General features: G+C 36.8%; 2 protein-coding genes across 10 annotated transcripts in view; one reads left to right on the top strand and one right to left on the bottom strand.

Moving 5' to 3' along the window:
• Positions 1-8,633, bottom strand: part of Tube1 (tubulin epsilon 1) — a 32,173-nt gene extending 23,540 nt beyond the window's left edge. The window contains exons 1-4 of one of the 9 annotated variants that reach the window (XM_087207928.1): positions 8,487-8,633; positions 8,319-8,392; positions 7,678-7,730; positions 4,768-4,825 (exon numbers count right to left, since the gene is read on the bottom strand). In XM_087207928.1, the coding sequence (XP_087064054.1) occupies positions 4,768-4,825; positions 7,678-7,730; positions 8,319-8,392; positions 8,487-8,511 (210 nt within the window). In that variant the 5' untranslated portion in view covers positions 8,512-8,633. Of the gene's footprint in view, positions 1-1,765; positions 1,884-4,670; positions 4,826-7,677; positions 7,731-8,318 lie in introns of all 9 variants that reach the window. The other 8 variants (XM_087207935.1, XM_087207927.1, XM_087207931.1 and 5 more) reach the window with 8 other exon arrangements.
• On the top strand, positions 8,248-24,993 carry Fam229b (family with sequence similarity 229 member B). Its single transcript, XM_087207956.1, is given in 5 exon segments — positions 8,248-8,428; positions 20,516-20,618; positions 21,964-22,102; positions 23,288-23,384; positions 23,386-24,993. Coding segments are annotated over 4 exon segments (267 nt in total). The 5' UTR covers positions 8,248-8,428; positions 20,516-20,611; the 3' UTR covers positions 23,410-24,993.
• The last annotated feature ends 1,000 nt before the right edge of the window (positions 24,994-25,993 follow it).

The raw sequence follows: 25,993 nt of genomic DNA, 5'->3' as shown, positions 1-25,993 counted from the left end.
TTAAATAATCTTTCAAAAATCAGTGGACCATATATGTGTGGTTCTATTTCTAGATTCTCTGTTTTATTCCAATGATCTATATGTCTTTCCTTACACCAACACTGCCTTGATTACTGTAGCTTTAGAAGAAGTCTTAAACTTAGGTACTAAACACCTTCCAACACTGTTTTTGTTTTTGTTTTGACTTTTCTAGGTCCTTTGTACTCCTACATAACTTTTAAATTTCAATATCCAATTCTTCATTTATACCAAGTATACACAGACCTGAATTTTTATATATACCTTGTGTTTTCTAATCCTGCTAAATTCAAATACAAGTTCTAGGGGTTCCTAGAGATTTCTTACTATTTTCTCTGTAGATCATCATTTCATCTACATATAAACATTTTGCTTCTACCTTGGCAATCCTATCCTAATTGTGTCATTTTATTGCCAGACTATTTTGGTGGGGCCTAGGTTTCAAAGTTTAATAGACAGATAAAGAGTAAGCATATCTGTCCTTGTTCCCCACCTTAGGGAGAAAGCATTGTATCTTCTCCATTCATATAAGGCGTTCTCACTGGAAGTATGGAGTACATGTCTTTAATCTGTTGAGAAGGTTCTGTTCTACTTCTAGTCTCCTGATAGCTTTTACCATGAACAGCTGTAGAATTTAGTCCAATACTCTTTCTCCAACTAGTGACAGGATCATATGGCTTTCTCCTTTCCTCTGTTAAAATGATGACTTTTGGGGGTAGATCTTCCAATGCTGAACCAACACTGCCATCCCTATAACAAAACCACTTTCTACATACTGCCAGATCTGACTTCTAATAGTTTGTTTTCTTAAACAAATTTCTATCTATGTTCATACTTTTTTCTTCTATTATCTTTATCCAGTTTTAGGATTAGCACAAGGTTGAGTTCCTAAAATGAGGGGAGAAGTGTTCCTTTTTTCTGCTTTGTTTGATATAATTTATCAGTTAAAATGTTTATGAGCCTGCTGTTGTGATATAGGTACGTTTTCAAGCTAGGAATATACTTTCTTTAATAGGTGCTATTCAAATTTTATATTCCCTCCACAGTTAGCTTCATTAATTTGTCTTCCAAGGTACTTCTTAGAAGTTGTCAAATTTATTTCAAAACAGATTTTTGAAATATGCTTTCTATATCCTTTTAAATTCTGTAAAATCTGTGGTAATGTCTCCTAGATCTTGATATTGTAATTTTAAAAATGTATAATTGATATTGTGTAACAGGAAGGAAAGGTCTAAAGGTGCAAGGGAAGTGGGAGGGGTAGGGGAAAGGAAAAAAGGAAAAAGAAAAAATATGAGAAAAGGAAAAAAATGGAAACAAAATCTTTGCAAATAGGGAAGGGTGGAGCGGGTGAAGGGAGGGCAAGGGAAGGGGAAAAAATAAGAACCAAGATACATCACGTAAAGGTACAAGATCCCAATGATGAATGTAACTGTATTTCATACCGAAAATGTACCAATAAACTTAGTGGGGGGAAAAAAAAAGAATTAAAAAGCAAATTTCCCTGTGCTCAAAAGTGGAATCCAGTTAAAAGATACATTCTGAACTTTTTATCCTACTCCCAAATGCCAAGTGGTAAAAAAGGGACCCAACAACCCCTCAATCGGCCTTAGAAACCTAGATGGTACCTTTAATCAGAAAAAGTTCTCAATAAATGCAAGATGCATCATTAATTCATTTGCTCATGAGGAATAACCAGTGTTCTTTATGAATCACAGCCCAAAACTATAAGTGAAATGAATAAACTTACTATTATGTGTAAAACCACGGCACTAAATAGAGGTCAAAGACAGAAGAGAGTTCCTTCGAGTAATTTACAATCTGATATTCATTGTAGGACACTTTATCCACATGGAGGATAACCTACACTACAATGCAGAAAATAAAAATGCATGAGGTGTCAATAAATGTTTATATTTTTAAAAATCTGCAACAGTAAAAAACATTGCCATTAATCCCTCTCAAAATACTCTCCCTCGTTTCAGTTATCCCATTATTCCTACCACTTTCTTAGGCAATTCTAGGTGTCTTTCATGACTGTTTTACAATGTGTGATCAAAAAGATGGTGAATGCTGCTGCTTACTGCCATTCACAGAAATGGCAAGCTTTTAAAAATATTACAATACGCTCTCATCCACTTTATTCACCAGACATGGCACTGTGTCATGTCTGGCACCTATGTCAAAATGACCATAAAAGCAAATATTTTGAATTGATTCAAGATACTGAGGCAGCTATGACAGCACAACTTAAGAACAACAGACTTCCAAAACTATTTCAGAAGACGGCAAGAATGATGGAATATGAGTGTTTGATGCAAAGGAGAGTATTATGAAAGGGTTTAATTTCAATGTGTCTTTTACTGTAAGAAATAAAAACATTCACTCAAATTGAGAGGAGTCCGAGAAATGTCAAAGTATCTTTTTTTTCTCTCTGTAAGGTTTGGATTGGGATGCTAGCTCTTTCTAGGTCATGGAGTACACGAAATGCTAAATGACTATCCTAACATCTTACAAGCACGTGATCTCTGCCTGAAGTTTTGTTTTCCAAGGACAATCACAGATCACAGAAATAGGAGTGGTTCTCAAGTGCCACAATACTATTACTGTCCAGGTTTTCAGCTCCAATACAAGGTCTGATCCTCAGCATCTCAAACCTTTCCATAGCATTTAAATTGACTTTGTTATAGTAAAAGATTACTAATGAACAATCAGAAAAAGTTTTTTTTACAGAGAAATGCTCACAAAAGAGAAATGCTGGAATGACACTAAAAGTACAAATATGGCTACTGACTAGAAGAAGTTTTGTTCAGGAAAAACTACATGATTATGGTTTTACTAAAATGTGGCTGAAAGATTAAAACTAGACCTATATCTCTCACCATGCACTAAACTAAAATCAAAATGGATTAAAGATCTAAATATTAAAACAGAAACTCTGAACCAGTTGGAACAGAGGTTAGGTAGAACCCTTGAAGACATCGGTGTAGGAAAAGATTTTATGAACAAAACCTCAGTTGTCCGTGAACTAGCACAAACAATCAACAAGTGGGGTCTCTTTTCATTAAAAGGCTTCTGCACAGCAAGAGAAACCACCAGCAGTGTGAAGAGACAACCCACAATGTGGGAAAAAATCTTCACCTGCTCTTCCTCAGACAAAGGTCTACTATCTCGAATCTATGAAGAACTTAAAAAGATCAGACCTCCCAAATTTAAAGACCCAATCCGAAAATGGGCATCTGAAATGAACAGACATTTCTCAGACAAAGAAGTAGAAATAGCAAATAAATACATGAAAACATGTTCAACATCTCTGGTCATTCGAGAGATGCAAATGAACGTTGAGATTCCACTTCACTCCAGAAAGAATGGCTGCTATCATGAAATCAACCAATAACAAATGCTGGCGGGGCTGTGGGGAAAGAGGAACCCTGCTCCACTGCTGGTGGGAGTGTAGACTGGTGCAACCACTGTGGAAATCAGTATGGAGATACCTCAAAGAACTAGGACTGCAAGTCCCATTTGACCCCACTAGTCCACTGGTGGGGATCTTCCCCAAAGAATTAAAAGAATCATACCACAGTGATATATGTGCACCCATGTTCATAGCAGCACAGTTTGTGATAGCTAAAACTTGGAAACAGCCCAAATGCTCATCAACTGGAGACTGGATAAAGAAAATGTGGGTTTTTTTAAGAAAATGGAGTACTACTCAGCCATAAAAAATGAGAAATTAGAGACATTTATAGCTAAGTGGATGCACATTGAGGCGATACTCTTTAGTGAAATAAATAGGACACACATGTGTAAATACCAAATAGTTTCTCTGGTGTTAGAAACTGAAAGTGGAAATAAGGACTAAATGTATAATAGGTAATGTGAAATAGGAAGAAAAGGGGCAAAGGGGAAGGAAGTGGGAGGGCTAGGGGAAAGGATAGAAGGGAATGGGATTAATATGAGAAAATGGAAAAATAGGAACAAAATCTTTGTAAATAGGGAGGAATGGAGGGGTTGAAGGGAGGGCTGGGCGAGGGTGAAAAATAAGAACCAAGAGAGACTATGTAAAGGTGCAAATTTCCACTGATGAATGTCATTATATTGTGTATCTAAAATGTACCAATGATTAGAATGAATAATCGATAATGTAAAATAGGAAGAAAAGGACCAAAGGGGTAGGGGTAGTGGGAGGGGCAGGGGAAAGGAAAGAAGGGAAAGGAAAAATGATGAGAAATGGAAAAAATGGAAATAAAGTCTTTGTAAATAGGGAAGGGTGGAGGGGGTGAAGGGAGGGCTAGGAATGGGGAAAAAAATAAGAACCAAGATGCATTATGTAAAGGTACAATTCCCAATGAGAAATGTAATTGTGTTGTACACCTACAATGTACCAATAAAAGAATTTAATAAAGCACAAAAATAATAATGTGGCTGGATCTGTTGTGTAGTGGTAGTAACCCCAATGCAAAGTAATTTTCCATTATCTTTAAATGAAAAACTAACATGTCAGTATATAGTTCAAGTCCTTGTAGGTAAGAAGGCACCTTTCATTATCATTTATCTAAACATTTACTTCCCCTCAACATTAAGAAAATGCTAAATTTACAGTACTAAATATGAAATTTTCCTAACATTGTAGGGGCGCACAAATATCTGCTTACTTTTACTTATACTGAACATGGCTTAGTAAATTTTTTTACTTTAGAAGTCACACTAAAATTCTACGGGCATGTAAGTATCCAACGATATATATCTTACTCGTGCTTTTAAAGAACATATTTTTCCCTTGGAAATACTGCTACCATCACCAACCACCCTGAAAGATAAAAAGAGAAAAAAATCATATAATCTCCCAAGGCTAATAACATTAACTTCAATTTATACAATATGGTTGGCTATAGGTCAGGTGAGATAGACACAAAGGCCATTCCTAATCTCTTTCTTCTTTTCCTCCTACTAGGCTGAAAAAGTGAGATGTTTATTTCCCTGGCTTGATTTGTAGTTAGGACTGGCCACGTAATTCAATTCTAGCAAATGAGCTAAGTAGAAGCATTCTGGGAAGTTTCTATGATTAAAAAAGACCTGATGCAGCTGGTGTCAAACTTCTTTCTTCTGCCTCCACCATGAATGAATATGGAAGTGATTCCTGGAGTGGAGACAGCTATCTTACAGTCATGAATAAATATGAGGACAAAAAGCCAACACACTAAGGACAGAGGACTGATATTGATGTGGTACTTAGGTCAATCAGGCATTCTTCACAGACCTTAGACCAAATCCAACTAGGTGCTTACCTTCATAAGTAAAGTTTGCTCAAATTCAGCCACTCATGCATTTCTGTACTATCTATGCATTATGGCTTGTGTCTGGATGTACTCCCAAAGCCTCATGAGGTCATGGGTGGGGCTCTGAGGAGGTGGCTGGATCTAGGGTGTGTACTGCTAGGCTCAAGGGTGTGATGCTGGGTTGATTCACCATGTGAGGCTAGGATTAAGGGTATCACTGCAACCCACCTTAAGGGCAGGTAGCCTGGATAAAATAGAAGGGACAGAAAGAAAGCTGCCATTGTCACCCACTGTTCCTTGCTTGCTGCTTTTGTTGTCTTCTGCCTGCCATGAACTGTTTCTTCTCTGCTATGCCCCTCTGCCAGGCCAACTTGCCTTGGAGTCAGGTGACTATGGACTGAAACCTCTACAAACTGTGAGCTAACATAAACCTTTCCTCCTTTAACTCTGGGTGTTGGGTGTTTTGTCTCCGCAATGAGAAAAGTAACCAAGACATTATGTCTTCATTCATGCTATAAAAACAGTTGAGTAGCTATGACACAGACTTTACAGTTTGCAAACTTAAAATATTTACTCTGCAGTCCTTTATGGAAAAGGTTTGCCAACTCCTGTTATGGGTAAATATTTATCATGCTACTGAAAGGTATAATTTGATAAAAAAGTATACATACATAAAGATGTGGTCTTCTTGAATAGAGACTAGGGTTAATAGTGCACAGAAAGAGCAAGGTGCCACACGTCTTATGCTCTCCTTCCCAAACCTGATATTAGGAAGGTTAGAAGGTTCTCAGGTTAAAGCCTACAACACATTACAAGCTTATGGACATATCCTGAATGTCAAATTACTCTTTCAGATAAAAGATATAAGATATGGACATATATCCTTTATTAAATAAACAAAGTAATCATTGTTTTATGCAGTTTACACAAAATAGTTGAGTGTGTAAAAAAAAAAAAACTCTCAGGCTGAGTTTCAACTATGTAATACTCAACAAAAGAGTTGACTATAGAGAAAGGAAGGCAGGAGAGCTGGGCATAGTGGCACAGGCGCATAAGCCCAGCACTTGGGAGGCCGAGACAGGAGGATTGCCATGAGTTCAAGACCAGCCTGGGTTACACAGTGAGCTTAAGGCCAGCCTTAACTACATAGTAAGACCCTGCCTCAAGAAAACAAAAATAAAACAAAACAACAAAAAAAGAAAGAAAAGGGCTGAGAGTAGGAACTTAGAAGAAGCACCTGGAAAAGCTATTACACAGGCAAATTTGTGTCAACCATAAGAATTTAGAAAAGATGCTCCAGTCCACAAATAATGGTCTATATGGCAACTACCTCTAGCTCCAGACCACAAATAATGGTCTATACGAACTGGTCTATATGACAACTACCTCTATCTCATAAAGACAGATGACACCGGGTATTAACATACCTAACTTCCCTCAGCGTTATTCCATAATTACTAAGCAACCATCTGATTATTATGTAGCTTTGTTAGATTTCATACAAAAAGAGAATGTGCCTATAATGTAAAATGAGTATGTAGTATTTTTAAGTTATAATTCCTACACTGACTTTCCTCTTTTTAATCTTTAATTTCTTCAAGTTTGGTTAATCTGACTGCCCTGCACAGCACTGGATCCATTCTTAAGCCGCAAACAGCCAAGCTTCTGAGTTTGCAACCCTGAGCGCTAGGCTTTCACCAATGAAGACTAATTAGTGTTCCCTAGAAGATAACAGCTCACTATCCAGTCTACCAATTTAAACGAGAATGAGGATTTCTACTGCATTAAAACTTGATAGTGTCTATCATTTTCAGTGCAAGTCAACCATACTTGGTTTTATGAAGTATTCTGAAAATGCATAAACTTGAAGACCAAAAATTAAAAGGTTTTGGACATACCTTGAATGTCAAATTACTCTTTCAGATGAAAGATCTAAGATACTTAACATATATCCTTTATTACACAAAAGTAATCTTTGTTGTATACAGTATACACAACTTTTCCTTTTGTCTGGCACATTCTGTACTTACAGCAAGTCTTCTTCACAATACCAAAGAATTAAACAACTCTTTTCAAAAATTAGTCATTACTGGTGCATTAGCAAGATACCTTCGGAGAAAAATTCAGCTTCTCTTTAGTAAGCTTATTTCAAGGTTAAGAGATTTTTGTTCCTTAAGACGATCTGAAAAGGAAGCCTATTGTTCTGTTCTGCAGAATACGAAAACATTCCTGATATGAGAATGCTCTCAATAAGGAAAATAAAAATGCTAGACAACTTCATAGCTATCAGCTGCTTTTATCGTCCTTTAAAGAATTCTCTCCCAACTTGTTGACATGAAAATAAAGTATTACCGTGCTGTGCCAGGCTTTAACCCCATCTTACCTGGTATCCACATTCCTAAAGAAGCTGCCGATCGCCTCGTCGTAAATTCCTTTCTAAATTAAAAAAAAAGGCAAATGTTGATAGCACATTTTAACTTTTCCAATTAAAGTCCTTTTATTAATTCCACAGTACTGTAATGTAATAGCTAACGTGCGATTATAAGAAAAAGCATATAACACAAAAATGCTTAGGCTGATTCTCCACTATCTCTGTAGAATAGAGTAAAAGCCATGAGATCTGTAGATTACGTTCAGCAGGGAGTGAAGAAGAGTTCTCGTAGGATTGTAGAACAGGTGGATCAAATGAGTTTCTCTGAATTCTTGGTGATTTTTAAAAGCTGACTGGTTAAATTAAGGATTATAATAACTACACGTGTTATCTATCTTACGAGGCACTTTGACATATACCGCCTTCTTCTCGCAAGAACACTAAGACCCTCAGAATCAGGAAAAACACTAAAACTAAGTCTGTGGTCTGTGCTTTTCAGTCCACTGGGTCCAGCAATACACGTTAAAAACCCGCTTCGTCCTTCACTGAGCATATCTCAACGGCTTGCTTATCCCAGACCGGCGAGACTTCACAGAGCACGACCGGCTCCTTCCTCTGACGGCCCGGGGCGGCAAAGCTCCGGGCGGCGGTACCTGGTTGACCGCGGCGTGTTCCCTCAGCGCCAGGTCCCAGAAGCAGCAGCCGATCTGGTTTCCACACTGGCCGACTACGACCAGGGCGGAAGAGAGAGAACGGACGTTAGGTAAGAAAAGGACCGCGGAGCTCACGGCGCGCAGGTCCCCGGCCCCGGCGCCGCTCACCCTGCACGACCACCGACTGGGTCATCCCGGCGGCGGCCGCCTACACCCCGGCGCTGCCACTCCCACCCTTTCCGTCGCCCGCGGCTCCGCTCTACGACGGGGCGGCCGTAAGTCACTGCGCTGCCACAAATTGCTGCCGTCGCTAAGCCTTTCTTTAGGCCCCAGAACGCTTGTCACAGGCGGCGCAAGCGCAGTTGCTTTTTTTTTTTTTTGTATTAAATTCTTTTATTGGTACATTGTAGGTATACAACGCAATTACATTTCTCACTGGGAATTGTACCTTTATATAATGCATCTTGGTTCTTATTTTTTCCCCATTCCTAGTCCTCCCTTCACGCCCTCCTCCCTTCGCTATTTACAAAGACTTTATTTCCATTTTTTCCATTTCTCATCATTTTTTCCTTTCCCTTCTTTCCTTTCCCCTGCCCCTCTCACTACCCCTACCCCTTTGGACCTTTTCTTCCTATTTTACATTGTCGATTATTCATTCTAATAATTGGTACATATTAGGTATACAATATAATGACATTCATCATTGGAAATTTGCTTTTGATCGTTACTATAGCGACCGAGTCTCCAGACCTCAGCTCCTTGCTGCTTTGTCAACATCTTTGAGCTGCGGCAGTTCCAGATGCCAGGGTAACTGGTAACTGGGCTGTGCCGTGGTCTTTTAAATACGTGTCTTTAAACAACTCGTGGGCCACTAGGGAGTGTTCTTTTAGTCTTAACACCCTGGTCGGTGTGTCACATTTCTTACTCAGATTCCCGGGGTCGCTGCTTTAGGGTCGCGACACCACCCCGCCTCAGCCTCCAGAGAGCTGGGATCACTGACGCGAGTCGCCACTCCCGGCTTCTTTGTTCCGATAGAAAACTGGCCATGTGGATGAACTCAAAGAAACTCAGACAAAATAGACACAGGAGGGCACACCCGAAGCTAGGCACACTTTGACACAAACGGCAAAGCTCAGTTCATTGACCTGCCTGTTTGGTGACGCGGTGTGTTAACCTTTAGGCCCCGAGAGGATGCAAAAGAAATGAAGTTATAGATCCGGCCCCAGAAAGCTTAAAATCTAATAGAAGACACGCAGGAAAGAATTGTGACTACAATATCGTGTGGAGATACACTCAGTACAGTAGGACTCAGTGCACAAGGATCTGGCCAAATAAATGTAAATCTGAAGGAAGAGATCGGATTAAAACTAAGCATTTGATGTGCATGCAATATTTAGAACAGGGAAAGAAAAGCTTGAAAAATAGGCATTTCTTTAAATTATCAACTCTTTAAAATTGTGAAACATTGAAAAGCATAAATATTCATTGAACAAATTAGATCAGATTTCAGTTAAGAAAGCATTACTTTAATGATATTAATATTCCCTCCCCTTAAATTCTGGGAAACTACAAAGCTCTAAGAAGCTTTCTTCACTTGATAAAATGTTACATTATATGTACATATATATATATAGCACATTATATGTGCTATTTGTGTGTGGTAAAACGAGCCATAATATTTGATTGATTGGAACACCTTATTCCTTCACCAGGACAAATAATACACAGTTGTTCTTACATTTCTCTGATACTTGGTAAGTTTGACATTTCAACGGATTGTTTATGTTCCTGAGGATTTCCTATATTGTTATTTAGTTGTTTTTCAACAAGGTATTTATATTTCTTGTGATTAATAGCTTTGAATTAAGACTTTGTAGTAGCTGGATTTTATCTTTTTTTGGTAAATATGGAGTCAGTGGTAAAAGTGCCTGCCGTCAGATACTTCATGTTTTAACATTGAAGTCCCAAAGTCAGGAGCTTCCAAAACTTGCAAAACTTTGACATGTTTGCAGGTAATGATATAAGTCAATATCAGTGAATTATGGTGTCAGTTCATCTGGTATTCTGGCCTTTGCAGAGATGTACTTGTATTGTAGACCCAGTCAAAATTTTCTGGAAGTCATACATGGAAAAGAAGTTGAATTAAGAAAGTCCTAACAAGTCTCATTAGTAATTGCAGTCTGGATTAAATCAGAGGATTTTGCTTGAGAGTCAACAAGGTAGAATCTACCATACCACCCATGCCAGGACCTTAGTATACATAAATTCAGGTTAGCCAAAATGGGAAAAGCCAAACAGCAGGCTCTTACAAGCAAGAAAAATATTTTTGCCTGAAGCCACTGTGATTTGGGAGGTATGATAATATTGGAGTAATAACTGACTAAACGCAGAGAAAATAGACTGGACAGAATTTCACATTATAAATATAAGGAAGAGACAAAAATAATTGAGAACCATTCAGACTTCTACTATAAAAGGAAGGAAAGAGGGAAGAAGGAAAGGAGGAAGAAAGGAAAATGGCACATTAAAGATCAATGAAGGATATGACCTGGAATAAAAACTAACCTAAGGGGGTAGAAAATTGATATGTACTTTGTGCTGTAAAAGAACTGAATACAAATATGATACAATAATAAGAATATGGATATGATGAAGGAATTTAAAAGCAAGATGTTGAAGTAATATATTGAGAAATAGGCTCTATGAGGGCTGAGTCTGGCCTGTTTTGTGCACACCTGTAACCGTAGTATTTAGAGTCTTGCCTGGTATATAGTAGATAGTAAATAAACATTTGATGAAACCATGAAATAAAATTGAGATTAAAAACTAAGGTAATATAACCAAAGTAAAAGAAAAAACCATCTACCTTAAATGGATAATGAATACTTTTTGAAAGTGTGAAGTAAAGAGTAAAAAAGTGAAAATAAAATTACTGATATAGAGGGAAGGTTTAAAATAATCACAGAGAATGCTGAGGGAAAAGACAAAGATATTAAACCTATTAGAAGACAGTATATATGGAGGAGGTAAAAATGGCCTAATGCAAGATTAATATATTCTCCTGAAACAGAATACAGCAAATAGAAAAAAAAATGTGCTTACTGATATAAAACTAATGAAAAACATCTATTGCTTAAAAGGATACACCATATTCCATGGAAAAATTTCTATAGAACAACCAATAGTATGTAATATATCCTCGTGAAGTTACTTAGTTTGCCATATAAAGAGTTGGTTAGGTCTCTGGCAAGAAACAAGAAAGGGAGTAGGATGGAGAAAAACCAATTAGGCTACATTAGATTTAGCTATAAAACTTTCAATACGGGAAGACATTAAAAAGGCTGCAAAGTGTTGAGGGAATTACAATGTATTCCAAGAAAATTATTCTATAGCTTTCCAAGTTGTTAAGTACAATTTGAATTTGTGGACACTCTTCATTTTTTATTCTTGCTTGCACACTATTTCTTGCTTGTACACTGCTCGTCTCTTTCTTATATAACTTGACAGTCAGTAGCAATTAACATGTTATTAACATTCTATTTTCCAACATCTTTCTCTAGCATTGAAATTTATTAGATAAATCATCTGCCTTCTAGGTCAGTTCATTTCCCGAAGCTTTAAATTTTCAGTAGTTGTCACTGAATTATGTAATTCCTATCCTTTTAGCTCTCAACAACAGTTTCCTTGTCAACTACTGGTTGACTACTAAGGCAGTGACATATTTTAGGTTTTCCTATTCAGAACTTAAGTCTAGACCTAAATCTGTAGCAATTAGGATAAAGTTTGTTATACTGTGGTGTACCTTGAAAATCTTGGTGTTATAAAACAACAAATGTTTATTTTTTGCTCATAATATATATTCATTGGGAAGTGTTATTCTCTGTCTGGTACCCTGGAACCCTGGCTACCATTATTTGGTCCATTTCTGGTTTGTTTTATATCATTTCATTATTTATTTATTTATTTATTGTCTTAGTTACTTTTCTTGTTGCCAAGACAAATTCCTGGCACCAAAAGTTAAGGGAGGAAAGGTTTATTGTAGCTCACAGTTTGTAGAGATTTCAGTCCATACCAAGGCAGAATGGTATGGTAGAGGGGCATCACATGAGAAATAGTTCATGGTGGGCAGAGGGCAGCAAGGCAGAAGGAAGCGAGTAGTGAAGTAGAGAAGCAGCAAGCAATAAGCAGTAACCCTCTTCCTGTCCCTTATGTCCTAGCCAAGCTACCCATCCTGGAGGTGGGTACCACTCTCACTCAGGTTGGAACACCCTTAATCCTAGCATCAAACTATGAATCAATCCCAGCATCACATCCCTGATCTCAGCATCACATACTAGATTCAGCCATCTTTGAAAAGCCCCACCTATGACCGCATGAGGCTTTGGGTGGACATCTAGATAGAAGCCATAGCACTTAATTATTTTATATTAAATTTATGGTATTGATAGTTTTGTGTATGTTTAGATTATGGCATGATTAAGAAGATTAACATACTTGGTTCCTCATGTCTTTTTTATGGTGAAAAGATTTAACTCTTAGCAAGTTTGAAATATATAATACTTCTAATTACCATGGTATGCCATAGACCTCTAAAATTGATTCCTCATATCTACTAAAAGTTTATACCCTTTGAAAATCTCTAGTCTCTATCTCCATCCACTCCATACTCGTTTCAGTCTAGTGATCATCATTTTATTATATATCTTTATGACTTTGGTTTTTAAAGATTCTACATATATGTATATGAGACCATACAGTAGTTGTCTTTTTGTGCCTGGTTTACCTCATTCACTGCAATGTCTTTTAGGCTCATCCATGTTTTTGCAAATGACAGGATCTTTTGCTTCTTCCTTTTTTCCTTTTCTTTTGGTGGTGCTGGGGATTAAACCCAGGGTCTTTCACATGTTAGGCAAGTGTTCCACCATGAAGCCACATCCCCAGCCCAGGTTTCCATTCTTTTTAAGACTGAAAAACAGTCCATCGCACATATATACCATATTTCCTCTACCTGTTCATTTATTGGTAGATACCTAGGTTGCATCTATAACTCAGCTATTTTTAACCTTCTTATTTTAATTCATTTGGATATCCAGTAGTGGCTCCTTATCTGTGGCATACATTCTAAGACCCCAGTGATACCTGAAACTGTAGATAGTACCAGGCTCTATTAATACTGTATTGTTTCCTTTGTATAAGTTTCCACAATAAAATTTTATTTATAAATTAGGCATCAAAAGCAATAATAAGATAGAACAATCATAATAAAAAAAAGTATAATAAAATTGCCATATGACTGCTCCTGTACTTTGGGACCATTATTAATTACAATAAGGGTTACTTGAACACAAGTACTATGATACCACCACAGTTGATCTCGTAACTGACAGCTACTGAGTACCTACCAGGTCGGTATTATATACATCGTGGATATGCTGAAAAAGGGATGACTGTTAACCACAATGGTTTTATATTTCCAACAGCAGTGTGCAAGGGTTGCCTTTTCTGTATATTCTTGTCAACATTTACTTTTTCTCTTTTTGGTAGTAGCTATCTTAACAGGTCTGATATATCAATGAGGTATAATATATCTCATTTTAATTTACATTTACCTAATGATGAGTGATACCGAGCATTTTTTCATGCATTTTTTTGGCCATTTTTTTTTTTTTTTGCCTTTTGTGGAGAAATGTTACTGAGACATCATTCCCATTTTAAAATTGGATTATTTTTCTTTTTAAGTTCTTTGTATATTTTGATATTAGCCTCTTATGTGTGGTTTGAAAATATTTTCCTCTAGTCCATGGGTGATCTCTTCAGTCTCTTAAATGTTTCCTTTGTTGTGTAGGAGCTTTTTAGTTTGATGCAATTCCATGGATGTGTTTTAATTTTGTTATTTTGTACTTTTGGAGTCCTGGCTAAGCAATCTCTGTTCAGATGAAAGTTATGGAGCTTTCTCTCTATGTTTTCTTGTAGTGGTTTTATAGTTTATAGTTTAAATATTTAATTCATTTTGAGATGATTCTTCTATAGTGTGTGAAATACATTTCTGGTTTTTGGCATAGACAAAGAACAGCTCTAGAAAGTCTTGCTCTAGAAATTAATGAACACTCTTAACTTACTGGCCAAAACTAAGTACATGGGCTCCAAATAGTCATAAGGGGGACAGGAACTTCAGTTCTGCAAGACAGAAAGCCAGAAATATTTAATGAAAATTTGTAAGTACTACACAAGCATAGTCAGAATATGACATCTGTGTTAGGCACTCAAGGATCTCTGTCTCCTGCTCTCCTGTAGTCCCTGCTCCCTGAATGTGGGCTGGACTTAGTGCCTTTCTAATGAGTAGAGCCCAAACGTAGAACAATGACCACCCTGAGTTGATGAGACTGAGAATTTTGGGAGACCAGTGCAGCTAGAATTTGCAAGGCAGAATGCCAGGGAGGAGAGAATGTATAAAAAGAAAGTACTGGAGATCATCAGGTGGTTCCTCACAGATACTGATCAATGCATGCATGTAGGGCAACTACCTTAAACTAAGGAGAGAACCACTGGAAATAAGCAGGGAAAAAAATTTCCAGGTTTCACACAAAGCTGGATTTAATTCATATTCCCTTTATCATCAGTGAAGATGCTTTATTTTCCATGGATCATTATGCTCAGGAAGCTGTTTTTTCTGTAGTAGAGACAAACTAGTCTTGCCAGAAAGGCTGTTATAAACAAGCCTAGGAAAGCTTAAAACCAAGCTTCAAAGAACTAATCTGTTTGTAAATAACTTGTGACCCAGACCAAAATTCAAATATTTAGAGAGCTAAAAATTATTTAACAATGTAAAATTCACAATGGTTGGCATTCAAATAAACATTTCAGAAAAATCAATCATTGAAAAGCAGACCAAGATGACACAAATGAAAGGGGACACTAAAATAACTGATAAATACATACCATATGCTCAAGACCTCAGAATGAAACATAAGTGTATTAAAAAGAGGCAAAGGAAAGCTTAAAAAAAGATCCAAACTGGACTTCTACAGATTAAAAGTGCAATTTCTAAGATGAAAAATATTTAATTAAGGTCATTGCAAAAAAAAAAAAAAAAAGACTGATTACCTTAAAGATGGGAATAGAAACTATCTAAAACAAAGTGGAGAAGAAAAATAAAAATTTTTTAAGAAGAATCAATGAGCAGTGGGACAACTGCAAACAGTTTAATACTGTATACAATTGGAGTTTAAGGAGGGAACAAAAAGTACTTGAAGAAACAATGGTTGAAAAATTGACAAATGTAGTAAACATTATGACCCACAGATTCAAGAAGCTCAGTGAACATTTAATACAAGAACAGGAAGAAAGCTACACCAAGCACATGCTAATGAAATTGTTCAATATCAGAGAAAAAGAACAAATCTTAGAAGCAGCCAGAGAGAAAAGATGCACTACATATTATGGGGAAAAGATGAGAGTAACAGCAGACTTCTCATTGGAAACAATTGCAAGCCAGAATATAATGGAGAAAAATCTGGAAAGTACCTAAAACAAATAAAAGTTCTCACTTAGTATTATATGGTAAAATAACATTCAAAAATGAAAGTGAAAGAAAGTGATATAAAAGATGAACTAATTACCAGAAGATCACCACCATTTAATGAAAATCTTTGGGCAAAAAAGGCAGCAGAACCACTGAGCTAAATCCCTGGCCCTCTTTGGGCGAAAAGGAAATGATGGGCCAGGGATTTAGCTCAGTGGCTCTGCCGCCTGCCTAGCAAGCGAAAGGTCCTGAGTTCGATCCCCAATACTCAAAAAAAAAAAAAAGGAAATGATGTTGGATGAAAACCTGGGGTCTACTCAAGGGAATAATGAACATTAAAAATGATTCAATATGTATGTAAATATAAAATACTTCTTTTAAAAATCTCTTAGATAATTTCTTTAAGAAAAACTAATATGTCATAGCATACTTAGTATAGGTAGAAGTAAAATATATGACATTAATAAATGGCAAGAGAGTAAATGTGGGATATACTGTGGTTATTTTAGTACATGTGAGGTAGTATAATGTTATTGAAGGCAGAGTGTGAAAACTTAAAAAATGTATAAGCCAGTGATGGCAAACTTTTTAGAGCTTTTAATGATAACAGATAGCCCACTGTGACACACATCCCATAGGTTTGCCACCACAGTGTATAAACCATAAAGTAATTAAAAACAAAGCCCAAGGATATATAGAGATAAACCACAAATGGGGATAAAATAATTAAAATATGCTCAGTCAGTCCTAAAGAACAGAGTAACAAAAAAGAGAACAAAGACAGGATTATACAAATATAATACAAATAAAAAGATTGCAAATTTAAATCCAAACTTACCACATTAAGTGTAAATAATCGAAACACCATAATTTAAAAGACAAAGATCATCGGAGTGGATAAAATAAGCAAGACTCGACTACATGTTGTTTATAAGAAACCTACTTTGAATACAAAAACCAAATATAGTAGGTTAAAAGAAGAGAATAGGAAAAGATATGTCATTTTACCATTAAGCAATAGAAAGGAGCAAAACAAAATTCAGAACAAAGAAAATTGTCAGGGTGAAAGATATTTCATGATAAAGGTGTGAATTCATCATCAAGAGTATATAACAATATTAAATGTGAATGTAATAAAAGAACTTCAAGGTAGATAAAGCAAAACTTGCAGAACAAGAAGGGAAAATTCACAATTATAGTTGATTTCAACACCCCCTATTTCAATAATAGATGACTATAAAGAAAATAAGAATATAGAAAAATTGAACAACTGTAAACCAGCTGATTACTTATACAAAACACTTCACTCAACAATAGCAAGAAACATATCCTTTTCCAGTGCACATGGAACATTTGCTAAGGTAACCTACATCCTAGCCATAAACACAAGTTTTAAACAAATTAAAATGATTCTTCCACCGCCTGCTTTGCAAGCTCAAGGTCCCAAGTTCAGTCCCTGGTACCAAAAAAAAAAAAACAAAAAAACACTTAAAATGATTCAGATCCTACAAAGAATGCTCTCTGACAAAAATGGAATGAATTAGAAATGAGTAACAGAAATATTTCCAAATATTTGAAGATTAAACAATGTAACTGTAATTAACTTGTAAGTCCAGGAAAACAAGCAAAAGAAAAAATTTAAATTATTTTTATAAGTCTGTTTTTTGTATGTATTTCTATTTTTAAAAAGAAAAATTTCAATGAAATGAAAGTACAAAATTTGTGGAATCCAGGTAAAGTATTGCTTTGATACAAATTTACAGAATTCAATTATTATATTATCAAAGAAAAAAGTCTCCCGTCAGTAACTAAGCTTCCACCTGAAGAAAGTTGAAAAAGAGCTGGAGGATAGATCAGTGGTAGAATTTCTGCCTAGCATGTGAAGTTCTGGTTTGATTCTCAGTATTAAATAGAAAAACAACAAATCAAACACAAAACTAGAAGAAGAAAAACAAATTAAAACTGAGGTAAATAGAGGAAAGGAAATATTAAAGATTGGAGTAATCAAATACTGCGTATAGAAGTCAGAAAAGTAACAGAGAAAAATCAGTGAAACCTAAAATGTATATCCTGAGATAGTGAAGTCTTTTGTTGGCAGGATCTCTTGCTCATAACACCTAAAATGTTAAACTTAGGTTCAAGCTCCTGCAGGGTTTGGCCTGTACTTATATCTTAGACTGTATTTCTTTTTATTTTCTACCCTGTGTTTATGCTAGCATAAACATATTTCATTGTCCTGTCTAGCAGCACGTGACATTCGTGCACATACTGTTTCTGTTTGTCCCATGCCTGTCTCTTTTATTTTGCCTCTCACCAATTTTAATCTAGATAATGCTTACTCATCCTTACGTTTAGATTTGATATTCTAATATAGAATATATTCAGCCCTAACCCATAAACTCCACCAGAGCTGGAATTGTACTTATATTTGTTCAATCTTTTTGTTTGATTTTTTGGTACCGAGGATTGAACTTGGGTCCTTGCGCTTGCAAGGCAGGCGGTGGACCCACGGGCTAAATCCCCAGCCCTATTTATTCAGTCTTTTAACACTTAACTCATACATGGTTCATGGTGAATTCTAAGAAAATATTTCTTTAGTAAATGGTTCTATTTTCTTAGGACATGGTGGGTTCAGACATTAGTTCTTTTCTGTATGTCATGAATTTGCATCCTAAGAGTTAAAAGATTATTTTTGTGCTTATAAGAAGAGTATTTAGAGATTTCATCATCTTCTAAATCCACTATTTCTGTTTATTTTATCCTTTACTTTTTGCTGTTCTGCCATAGAGTCAAGTTCATTTTGTCTTCTGATGTATTACTCTATTACTGTGAAATTTCATCATTAAGGCTACTGCTTGTTTTCATCGTGTTACCCACATGAGAGACTTGGCAGAATTTGTGCCAAGTGAACTAGTTAAAAATAGTGGAAAGTGAGATGAATTAAAGAATATCTGACTGCAAGATATTTTACTTTGTAGTTTTCCTACAGTTTTACATATAAACTTTTAGAGACTTGCTCAGAATTTCAGAACTAACATGGTGTCAACATCACATCTAATTCTTATGCTAAGACTCGTTTTCCCACTGCCACCTCGTCTTAAAATGTAATATTTAAAAATTTGCCTTTTCAAGGAGCAGATGTTTAGGTTCTAATGATGAATTAGCTAACAATGGCTAGTAATTATTTCACTTTCTCTGTGACATAGTAAGTTAATCATAGATTTCTGTAAGGTAACATGGTGATCAACTTATTCAAAGATAGCACCCTAGTAAGAAAAAGAAGGTAGAGGCAAGATTTTATCTAACATAAATTTAACTCTGATGTAAAATGCCAATTTTCTACCACATAAGCCATAAAAACAACAGTAGGAATGCAGCATAATATGTAGGTAGTAAGAAAAAATTTTGACCAATTTAAAAATATTTCCTAGCATGTAGTAGTCAGTAGCGTTAAAGCTGAAAAATTGCTTGTCTTAGTTACTCTTCTCCTTGCTGAGACAAAATACCTGACACAAGTTAAAGGAGGAAAGGTTTAAACTTGGCTCACAGTTTGTAGAGGTTTCAGTCCATAATCGGCTGGCTGCAAGGAAGGGTGGCATGGAAGAAGGAATTGCAAAGGAGAAACAACCCATAACAGAGCAGGCAGGAAGCAGCAAGCAGCAGCTGAAGTAGCAATGAAGCAAGCCTCCCTTACCCTTTTGTGCCATCCTGAGCTTTTTTTTTTGAGTGGTGCCTTCCACATTCAGGGTGGGCCTTCCCACTGTCCACATCCAGAACTATGCTAATTCCAATCAGTGGACTAATTTAGTACCATACATTCTTAATCTCAGTATCACATTCCAGCCAGCTCTGAAAGCCCTGCTTATAAGCACATGAGGCTTTGGGGGGACATCTACATACAAAGCATAACACAGGTCAAATGAAGAATAATGTTCATTTATTGTCTTTAGGGTTATACTTAAACACTGCTGGGTAGGGCAGATATTCTGTGAGGTAAGCTGTTGATACAGAAGCCAAGAACTGGTTGGGAAAGGGAGAGTAGTCCAGAGAAAGGTGAAGATGGTACAAACAGAGAAGACACTCAGGGACAAGGGAATGGGATAACAAAGACAATATATATTCTTCCTCTTTCAGTTGCCATTATTCCTGCCTCGTGGGAATTTTAAGGTTTTAAGGAAACAGGAAAGAAGAGGTATCAAGGCAATAGAAGAGAGAGAGTCCAGGGTGTAAAGAATCCCATGTAGATACAGGTATAAGAAAATTTGGTTTGTGTTTGAGGATATTGGAGTGAGATAAAGATGTAGTAGATAGGCTGGATTAATTGGAACTATTAGGGGATAGTCTGGGAGATAAAGAGAATGAGAAGAATGGGATATAAAGTCAGAAAAGTCACATGTGCAATTCTGTGTAGCTTGATTAGACTGTAGGTCTTCATTCATAAGTTCATCTGTTTACTGTTGTTGGAAAAGAAGGCAGTGTCTGCCATCCAAGTACGAACCAGGCCCAACCCAGCTTAGCCTCTGAGATCAAACGAGATGGGGTGCGTTCAGGTGTGGTATGGCCGTAGACGAGGAGGCAGTGTCAATAAAACAAAAACTATTTTTAGAGTACTTAATTCTTATCTCAGTTTTAGCTTGTTGCTGGATTTATAAATTGAGACATTTGATTATTTTAGCAGGCAGAAAACTATGTAAAAGAATCTCCTGATGTCATAATTTCTGTGTGTCACTGGAACATTTGATCATCATTCCTTTGGCAATTCCAGCTTTCTATGGAAGGTCAGTAGAAGCAATTTATTCACCTCTACAGGAATCAGACAGCCTATTTTGGTAAGTCTGAGCTTCCTTGATCAAGTAAGCTAAAAGTTCCTACACCAATAGATAGTTATAGTAATCCATACAGTTTACCATGGTTTTACTAAGTTATCAATGAGCAGAACACTTTTTCTTGAAAATTAACACACCATCTATAAAAATTATTACATAACCAAATCCTTAAGAATTTAGTTCATTTTCACCAATAAACATTTATTTAGTAGGCATAGAATACCGTAGTAGACATAAGAACAATTTTAAGATACTTTTCATTTTTCCTAACCTTTATGGGCTAACATTGAAAATATGCAAATTCATTCAAGGTAGAGTTACGAAATGCCCACTGTGTGCCTTGAAACTCTACTATATATTAAGAATTTAGTGGTGACAAAGACAGAAATGGAAAGGGGATCTCAAACAAAAACTTACTCTACCAGAGAAGATTTGGCAATAATGGAGAGAACTTTTTACTGTCACACCTGGGAGAGATATGCAGTTGCCATGTAGTGGATGAGGGCTACAGGATGTCCTACAGTGCATCCTATTTTCCCCAGAATCATCTGATCCCAAATGTCAGTAGTGTCACATTTGAGAAATCCTGAATTAGAATGTCAATAACTATAAGAAAATAGAAATAAAGGGTGCCAATGAGGCTTAGCTCATAAGGCTTATGAGAGGTTTCTCTAAAATATCAAAATGTAAATTCAGACTTAGTGGATGAGTTGGCCCTAGCAAGCCAAGGGTGAGGGCAAGGGAATGGGAAAATTCTAGGCAGATGCAGCGAAAGGCAGTGAGAATGTGTGTGCCTATTTGTATTTATCACATGTATGTCATATATTCATGTACATACCAATGTATATTTAATGTTCTGTACCATTTGCTGAATAATTAATAGGTAACATGGATTGAGCACTTACTATGTGTTAAGCATCACAGTTCATATTATTTTATTTAATCCTCACTATTATTCTGGAATTGGTTAATACTATTTTCAGCTTACCCATGAGAAATAATTTAAAGGCAGTTTTTTTTTTTCATAGAAGTGGACTTGAAGCCCCTTCATGTTAACAATTGTCCAGTTACGCTATCCCAAGGGCGCATTTTACTTTTATTATGTGGTGGCTATATTGCCTTTGTTACAAGACTTAAAATTGAATATAAGGGATAGTTGCATATTATAGTATTTTACACTTTTAAAGTATTTTAAAATGCTTACAGAATATTTTATATGCTTCTAAAATATTAACATTAAAAATTTCAAATAACTCTGAAGATAACCGCCCCCCCTTCATTATTCTATCTTATGTAGGTTTTCAGCGAGTTATGGTTTTACGATTTGGAACTCAGCCAAGGAGGTTTCCAGTGGAAGGAGGAGATTCTTCAGTTGGGCAAGAATCGGGGCTGAATTCCAGTGCTGCTTGTAACAGGAATGAGATATCACCAAACAGGTGAAGTCTTCTTATCTGACGACTGAGGAAATGTGTGTTAACTGTCATCAGTATAAACTCTCACTATTTCACTAACAGACTATTAGCAAGAAAAAAAGTCCAGGAATGCAAACATTGGTGCTATTAAATTAGTATTAACAGAGCTTAGAATTCTTTAAAATTTATATAGGAGTCTGCATTTCATATCTTTGTGAGTCTTGATGATGTACCAATCCCATTCAATAAAGTTTTGGCTAGCTTGTTTTGTTGGTAGTTTCAAAGTTAGACACAGCTCTTAAGTAAACAAACCTTCAATGCTAGTATGTGTAGGACACTGAGCTGCTGAAGGGATAAGGTTGCAGATAGGAAAACTAGTTGAACTCATTCGTACTCAGTGTCTTTGAGCAGCCCTATGGCAGAAAGAGAGCAAAAACAGTATGAAGATTCCATGAATGAAATCAGTTTTGCAAAATTGAAGAAAGCTATAATAAATAGCATTTGTTCCATTTTTCTTCTGTTTGCTGTAGCAAAATTGTAAATACTGTATTAGTTACATCTTATGGCTTAGAAACTTTGGGGACACAGATTTAATCTTAATAAGGTAGATACTTTAAAATTAAAGTTATTCCAGGATGACATACATATGCTAGTTTGGAAAGTAATGAGCTCCTTCTTGTTAGAGTTGTTCAAAGCTGTGTGAGTATTTGATATGAATGTTGGAAAGGTAATTCAGATAGCAGATATTTTTTGGACTAGATGTCATTTAACAGCTGTTTCAAGTCTGATAATCCATCTGCATCTGAACATTATTTAAAATTGTACATTCTTTTTTTGTAGAAATACTCTGGTTTTGAAATCACTCAAACGAAGTGATTTTTAAAGGTGCATATATCAATGAATTATCACGTGTGCTTATAACTGTGCATTTTATTACCATTTACCAATCAATGCATACTTTACAAAATGAAGATTTAGAAGGTTGTTTCTATATTTATGAATTTAATGTAATTAAATTTATGGCAACAGCCACAATTTCTTTACTATATATGTCTCAAATGTCTACCTAACAATCACCTTTGTGTTATTTTATGACACTGAAAGACTACAAATGATTTTAAAAAGTTAAATATGTTCTCAAACTCTGGTGGTTTAAAAACTATTTCCTTTTTAGTATCTTAACCACAAGTCATTTGCTCTTTCATTCAGGCAACTCCGAAGATGCCCTGCAAGTCATTGCCTGACAATAGCTGATGTTCCCATCACTGTCTATGCAACAACGCGAAAGCCACCTGCACCAAGCAGGTGCAAGGGAAATTCCTCCTAAATAGCATCATTAAGTCTTTGGTGGATGTTGACTAGGTCAAGGGTAATGGGCCAGTATCATCTTATGATCTGGTAAACAAATAAAAGTGGTGGCACTGTTGGATGATAACAATAGTTGTGCTATTTAATGTAAGTCAAGAAGACAGAAAGAGAGTCAGTAAAACATATAGGGATCAGCCATCTGTTATGTCTGATAGATGGGTCAGAATAATATTTCTTGACTAGAAACTGCCTTAGAGATCATCTTGCTCAGCAGTCGAAGATGATGCTTAAATCCACCGTGGTTATCAATTGGCCGGGACTTAGTCTACTTGATTTTAAATTATTTCAATCCTTCTGTTAAATTTCTCTGATGAATTTCTGAATTATTTCTCTGTAGTTTCTTGACATTCACTGAGGTTTGTTACAACAGCTAATTAGAATTCTATGTCAGTCTATTATGCTATCTTTATCTCTTTATGGTTCATCATTTATACCTTATTTTGTCCATTTGATGACCTCATATTTCCCTGATCGTTCCTGACTTTTGTGGCTATGAGTTGATGTTTACACATTAACATAGATACTCAATCAAGTCTTCCTAGTCTGACTGTGTTGAGGAGTTTCCTACAGAAATAAGCCTGTCAATAGTTTCAGTGCAAGTTGTCTGGTTAGGTCCCTGGGCCTGTGAATACTTTCTTCATTGCAGTGTTAGAGGGTACCTGAAGCCCATGACTCTTTCCAGCAGAAGCTTTTGGCTGCCAAGGTTTAATGCAGTGAGTGGCTGGTCACAGCCAAAGCCTATGGATGCCAGGCCATCCCATTCCAGGCGTGTGGTCCTGTTGGCCTTACCTACTGCCGAGGTTTCTTTAGGACCCAAGGTCACTGTATTGGCTGATGGTGATGCCGGCCAGAACAGGAGCTCATCCTGCTGGAGCTGTGGGAATGCCTCATGTCCCAAGAGGATCTGCTTGGTGCTAAGTTTTATTGTGGTGGTCTGGTACTAGATTTAAAGGCTAAGCCCTGTGGTTACTTTCCTCTACTCCAGGGAATGGTATCTCTATATCATGCTACCTGGGTTTGGAAGGGGTAACACAAATAGTGTAAAATTGTTCTTCCATTCTCTGCAATGTATCTGTTCTTATGTAAAAAGCAGGATCTCTCACCTGGTTTCCTTAGGTTTTGTGAAGATTACTTTTCATGTGTTCATAGTAGCTCAAATCAGTTTTCCACAGGGAAGATGATCACTAGAGAATCCTGTCCCACCACCTCGTTCCCAGTTGGGGGCTACCATAGTTTATTTCTAGATGTTCCCCCAAAACATCATGCACTCACAGGCAAGGCTTTTGAAAGCCTTTTATACACCTCATGGAGGAGGTATAGCCAAATGTGATATTAGGAGGTAGGATCTGGTCAGAAAACGTGAGTCCCTGGGGGTATGACCTGGAAGGACATATCATCTCCCTTTCCTGCTTTTTACTTCATTCTCTGCTTCCTGGCTGCCATGATGTGAACAGCTTTCCCTCACTCTGCCTCTTTGCCATATCACCCTGCTTTGGAGCCAGTGACTGTGGACTGAAAACATGAGCCATAATAAACTTCTGCTTTAAGTTGTGTGTGTTGGGTGTTGTGTCCAGCAATGAGGACAGTGACTAAGACAAGACCTATTCTAAATACTTGGTGTGTTTTCAGTTAGCTGCTCTTGTTTATATTTGAATTGATAATTAGCTGAATATCTTCATTTAAATGGTCCCAACTAGTTTTTTTCCCTCGGTACCAGGAATTGAACTCAGGACTTTACCATTGCCAAGCAGGTGGGGTGCCACTGAGCTAAATCCCTGCCACCCCCACCCCCCCAGCTAGCTTTTGACTTGATATCTCCTGATAATGTTCTGCCAAGGAATAGTTATACTGGGTAAGAAATAGGCCTCTGTACATTTTGGAAGAGTACCCCAAAATTAGTTGTGGTTAATCTGCAAAGGATTTAAACTGCTTCCACCTGGGAGCTCAGATTATTGGTTAAATTTATTGATAATGAGGTCAAGGCAGTGTTAGAACTCCCATTTCTCTAGAAGTGATGTCCCATTATCATTTGTACCTCTGGTCCCAGCCAATCATCTTGAAATTATTTATAATCAATATTTCCCTTCTATTCCTTGGGTAACCACCTTGTGTTAGGAAATATTCCAGGTCCAGGAAAACTACAGCATGGTGCTTTCATAGCCATTCTCCAGGCTGACATCAGCTCCTTAATCAAAAGTCTTTAGCCACGGTCTTTTGAAAATATATTCTGTCGATGTTGTTGGATTAGCTCATTGTAAGGTCAGTATGTTGTAGCTGGCTCAGTGAGCGACTTAATCCTGAGCAGCCATTATCATCATACTTTAGAAATTCTTGTGCTACAGAGTCAAGTGCCTGGTAGTGTCACTGTGCATTCCCTTTGTTTGTGATTCTCTTTCCCATGGTTCTGCAATTTATCAGGCTGTATTCCCTCATTCTTTTCTGCCCACTGCTCACCCACCCTGTCCTCTTATCAGTCTCTTCTGGGAATGGTGTTCTCTGCTGCTGTGAGTTTCATAAAATTGGTGGGCTTGTGCAGGGCAGCCAAAC

This window comes from Heterocephalus glaber, unplaced genomic scaffold, assembly GCF_053883595.1.
Source record: "Heterocephalus glaber isolate CG9 unplaced genomic scaffold, H.glaber_assembly_v1.0 deba00000896, whole genome shotgun sequence".
Classification (NCBI taxonomy): domain Eukaryota; kingdom Metazoa; phylum Chordata; class Mammalia; order Rodentia; family Bathyergidae; genus Heterocephalus; species Heterocephalus glaber.
The sequence above is the reverse complement of the archived record's forward strand: the minus strand, read 5'-3'. Positions and strand labels throughout refer to the sequence as shown.